This window comes from Biomphalaria glabrata, chromosome 2, assembly GCF_947242115.1.
Source record: "Biomphalaria glabrata chromosome 2, xgBioGlab47.1, whole genome shotgun sequence".
NCBI lineage: Eukaryota > Metazoa > Mollusca > Gastropoda > Planorbidae > Biomphalaria > Biomphalaria glabrata.
This window is the reverse complement of record NC_074712.1, coordinates 58,631,718-58,636,874: the sequence shown is the minus strand read 5'-3', so window position 1 is coordinate 58,636,874 and position 5,157 is coordinate 58,631,718. Positions and strand designations below refer to the sequence as shown.

The 5,157-nt window shown below is 36.4% G+C and overlaps 1 protein-coding gene across 6 annotated transcripts in view; it reads left to right on the top strand.

Moving 5' to 3' along the window:
* Nucleotides 1–4,673, top strand: part of LOC106065598 (gastric triacylglycerol lipase-like) — an 8,712-nt gene extending 4,039 nt beyond the window's left edge. For all 6 annotated transcript variants that reach the window (XM_056021669.1, XM_056021672.1, XM_056021674.1 and 3 more), the window contains exons 5-9: nucleotides 1–60; nucleotides 1,756–1,905; nucleotides 2,622–2,693; nucleotides 3,187–3,258; nucleotides 4,443–4,673. The exon at nucleotides 1–60 is cut by the window's left edge and continues 184 nt beyond it. In XM_056021669.1, the coding sequence (XP_055877644.1) occupies nucleotides 1–60; nucleotides 1,756–1,905; nucleotides 2,622–2,693; nucleotides 3,187–3,258; nucleotides 4,443–4,667 (579 nt within the window). In that variant the 3' untranslated portion in view covers nucleotides 4,668–4,673. The remainder of the gene's footprint in view (nucleotides 61–1,755; nucleotides 1,906–2,621; nucleotides 2,694–3,186; nucleotides 3,259–4,442) is intronic.
* The last annotated feature ends 484 nt before the right edge of the window (nucleotides 4,674–5,157 follow it).

Here is a 5,157-nt window from a genome sequence, read left to right as displayed (position 1 = left end):
CAAGTTTGGAACACGGAGTCACCCATCCGAAAACTGGCGCCCTTAGCAAAGGAAATAGAGGTAGTTAGAGAATGACTTATTTCATAAAGTAAACATATTCAAACTTTTTGAGCACTTCCGGTTTCTGATAGATCAAGGAAGAGGAAACAGTTCCCCTTAGTCAGTTTCTTAATTGGAGATTTTCACATCAAAGTCGGGTGTGGGGCGTAGTTAAAGTAAATACATTTATAAAGCAATTATTGTTCAATCTTTTTTTGCTGAGGCATATACATCGTTTAGTGAGTCTGTTAACAATGTCATCGGCTTCTTAATATAACTGAATGTTTTACCTTTAATAAACTGTCTGTCGGCTTTGTTAGTTCAAACTGTATATGCCGAAATAACGCGTTTTCTTCATCCACTCAATAGCCTATGACGTAATACGCGGCTGTGACGTAGGTCCTTTTGTAAAGCAAATATATTTCTGTTCTCACAATGGTGTGGTCTCAAAATTGAAGCTACTGATTACCTGCTACACTTAGACACAAGGAGACGAGACTATACCATGTACATTCTTTACTTGTAAAGCAAAAAGTGATCTGGTCAGGCAGAGTAGTGTCTCTGAATACTATAAGCTAATTTACTTGAGTTGAATTTATAAAAAATACAACAACTTAAAAATACTCATGTTCAGACTAATTTACCAACTTTCTTAACCCTTCTTATCCCCCTTGTTTATACCTGTATGTCTCTTACTAAAGACGGAAAGTAAAAGCTTTTATTGAATTGACTTAGGGATCCATAATTTACAGAATTCAATTCAGTAGTTTTATTGGGACATTGCATTATTATCTCCCTTGCCATGGGAAACAATCCAACTATTGATACACACTGAATACATAATTTTATGTTTTGTTTCATTATCATTGTCACAACACTTTACATGCAAGATGTCACAATGTGTTGTTATGCCGGGGATTTTACTTGAATTCAATAGTTTAAAAAAATGACGATCTAGAATCACAATTAACGATTCTTTGATAAAACAAAACTCTGGAACTTTATTTAAATACAACGTAAGTACAGTTTATGTACAAATTACAAATCAATGAGCATGAAACATATTACAAAGGCTTTTCAAACAGAGCTCTTAGAAACATGACTGTCTACTAACCAATTGTTTTATCGACTGGCGTTACTTTCCTACTCTCGCCAATTCTCTGGCGCTAACTCTTTTAAAAAAATGTCTTTGTTTAATTTCAAATTAACCAATAGATTTCAAACATACTAGTCACGTCCCTTGGGTAAATCCTGACGTGCTGTCAAGTGTCTAAATTTGAGGGGTAAATCCCGAGGCTCATGTCGAGGGCTTATATTTCTTTCAAATGTGAAATGTACACACAATTCTATAATGTAATCTGTGACAATCATCATCAAATTCCATTTGAGTGAGGGCTTAAGAGGCTCAAATCCTCTCTTGCAAAAGCCCTGGTCAGAAAACCTGCTGTCTTGCGTAGTCGTAGTGCATAGGTCTACATGTCGCCATACAGGTTAAGAATTTTTGTTTGGCTACAAGCAGTTATAATTAGAACTCAACCATAGGACGGCCCATCAGAGAAAGAAAGAGTGTTGGGCGTAGGGCTAGCTAAGAAACACCAAACTGCAAATCAACAGTTTTAATATAATTAGTAATTCATTAATAATCAATTAGTAAAGGTTTGTTTTTAAAGTCATCATCATTGCTGTATCTATTAACAAAATGCATTGTCTCGTCAGATATTCTTTAAAGTGCTGGGCACTGGAGACCTCAACATCAGCCCCACCATCATGAAGCTCCTAGCCGGGACGCTGTGTGACAAATGGAGTGTTCTGTGTGAGAACGTCCTCTTTGTTCTCGGGGGTTACGACTACTCCTCTCTGAATAAGGTTTTGATATAGAAATTTATATGGACAACAAATCGAAACGTTTTTTTTTTAAATTGTTGTACTTGCAAGGAGATGGGCAAGACGTGGGGACAGTTGGAGAGACTCGCCCAGAACAGACACGCCTGGAGGATGCTGGTTGGTGACCTATGTAGCAGAAGGTACCAAAGGCAGACTCCCAGGCAGAGAGGAGATGATGACTTGATTGATAGATGCATGTTAATTTTTCTTCTGGTTGATAGTCTAAAATGAGTTATAAATATTTCACGGCCTCACAAGTAGATCTTGCAATTGTAGAAATGTGCTCCTTTTTTTCTGCATTATTTTTTTTTTTTAAATATCAAATTTGTTAAAGTGTCAAGATTCATTTTATGCTTAGTTCTCATTAGTACCTACACTTTTTAAAAAATCTTATGGAATTTTATTTTGTGATCATCATTAGGAACTTTGAGCGAACAAGGAGAATGGATGAGGGGCCTGAACTCCTTGGTCAGATTTACTTCCCCTGTTTGTGGTTACGTTAGCATACAACTCTTTGTTAACTTAAAACGCGTTTTTAAATTCTGATCTGAACAAAATTGTTTCGCTAATTGATTTGAACATGATCTGTAGTTGTGATCTAGATTTTAGTTTGGTCTATTTATAGAATCTCTTTGAATAAGAACATCTTTGCTGCTATGTGACTAATGCTAAAACGCTACTTTTTTTTTTCTTGCTAGACTAGAGTTCCTGTTTATATAGCTCACAATCCTGGAGGCACTTCAGTTAGAGACATTTTACACTGGGCACAGGTCAGTATCTGCGTGCAATGTGGTCACATCTTTTTATTATAAAAAAATAATTTATATATCCTTTTAAAAGGCCTGGATTCACCTATTCATTTTTTTTTTGGATTTAAGTCTACGCAAGGAAAAAAAAAGTAGTCTAGCCTTTTCAATTAGTAAAGTATTATTTAACGATGGGCTACTTAACTATCAACTTAAATCAATAAGTAAAACTGTAATTGACAGACTGACAAAATGCGCCAATATTTGAAAGTATCATTTAGCATCCCTTCATCTCAAAACTGTGATACACAATTCCGGGACTATCTGAATTCCTTCTCCTCTAGGTAGGTTTGTTTAACTCAGACCTTAAAAAAAGTAAAGTTCTCCAGTCAGACCTTGCGATCTACGGGCAGATAATGTCGAGGTCATCTGTTCTACTGTTAACTATTATGTACAATTGAAATGAATATCGAGAATTTGTGTACCTAACAAATCTTTAACAAAATCTTTCCTTCAGGCCATAAATTCCAAGAACTTTCAACACTATGATTACGGCTCAGCGCAAGAAAATATGATACATTACGGGCAGGTAAGTCTACTAATAGCATCAACATAATAACACCTAATACTGGCAAGTAAGTTCACTTCTGGCACCATTTTAACATTTATTACAGTTAAGCCAATTTGCAGACGACAAAAAACATGATGAAATCGTTACCTATGTAATTGTACAGAAATGATCTAGCTAAGAATATTAAATGGCTATTCAATATCGTTGAGTGTTATCGTGCTAAATCTCGTTTGGATATCTAGTTCTTATCAAAGATGTGCTGATATAAGGGAAATACAATTTTATTATTGGATCATAATGTTTGATATTATCAAATTTCGTTTAGACTTCTAGTTTTTATTTCAGATGTGTTGATAGTTTTCATTATTAGCGTTGCCCGTGGCATATTATTAATGTTTTCCTTATGTGTAGTACTAGTTTCATTGTATTTACAGGTATTATTACGATTGAGATTAAGCTAAAAGTAAACAGAAAACTTTTAGCAGCTCTAGAGTAAGGTCGGCTTTAGTTTCTGTTAGTGTTTTTTTGGCCAGTAAAAATGAAAAAAAAAAAAAAATTCAAGTTTTTGACTCGTCGAAATTAGTATATATTTTATCTCTTTTGTGTAGGCCTCTTTCTTGTGGATTTCCCGGAGCTGCAGTCCTGCCTTCATTCCGGCCCTTATGGATCCCCCGGAGCTGTAGCCTTGCCTTAACTCCGGCCCTTGTGGATCCCCGGAGCTGCAGCTGCAGCCCTGCCTTAACTCCGGCCCTAGTAAATCCCCAGAGCTGTAGCCCTGCCTTAACTCCGGCCCTTGTGGATCTCCGGGAGCTGTAGCCTTGCCTTGACTCGGTCCTTTGTGGATCCCCCGGAGCTGTAACCCTGCCCATCATATATGAGAATATTATAAAAACCTTTAACAGCTTAATGCGTGCCATGGTGGCATTGATGAGGTCCTTTAAACCCATTTTAGTACCGGCCCATCGGGCACTTGCCCAAATGCCCATATAGCCAGTCCGCCCCTGGGTTACATAGATAATCAACACCTCCTTGTATTCTGTACACCGGATGCACACACACACACACACATTCTATTTATACTTATGCGCCATAGACGAAAGTCTCTTAAAGACTAACTACGTATAGGTTATTGTCAGCATAGATAGGCCTACATAGTCATAGTATTACTATTTAATGCACTTTTTTTTGTTCTATTTCTTTAGCCGACACCGCCACTATATGATCCAAAGAAAGTCAAAGTTCCTGTAGCTATTTTTAGAGGCGACCAGGATTGGTTGGCAGATCCCACAGATGTCAAATGGCTTCTCCCACAGCTTCTTGTAACTCATGACATCGACATTCCACATTACGAACATTTGGATTTCATCTGGGCTTTTGACGCACCGACCTATATTTATAAAGAAATTATTAAAATTGTATTTTCGTAACAGAAATGGACAATTTCTTTGTTTGTTTACCATTGATGGGAGGTTATGTTGGATTGTGGCTCCAGCCCAGACATCTAATTCAATTTACCTTTGTAGGCGTTTTATCTCATTTATGCACATATTGCTATGTGCGAGTTCTTTTATTGTGATGATTGAATACTTTAAGTTTAGCTTGAAACAAAAGTTAATGTAAGTCTAACTCATTTAACAGCTTCAACGTTCATTGAGACAATTATATTCCTTTATCACAGTCTTTAACTCCACTACAAATTCAAACTCTAACAAAATCCAAGGCATTAAATACATTATAGGTTTAATCTCGTTTGAGAGTATTTACTGGGTCAATTTATCAAAGACACGTAGAAACAAGATTCATCCTACTTATAGTTTCGCTAATTTACATACCCGGCAATATTCTTAAATATTCTTAAATGACCTAGTAACAGAAATAAAGGAAAGAATAGCAGCAGGCAACAGGGCATTTTATAGC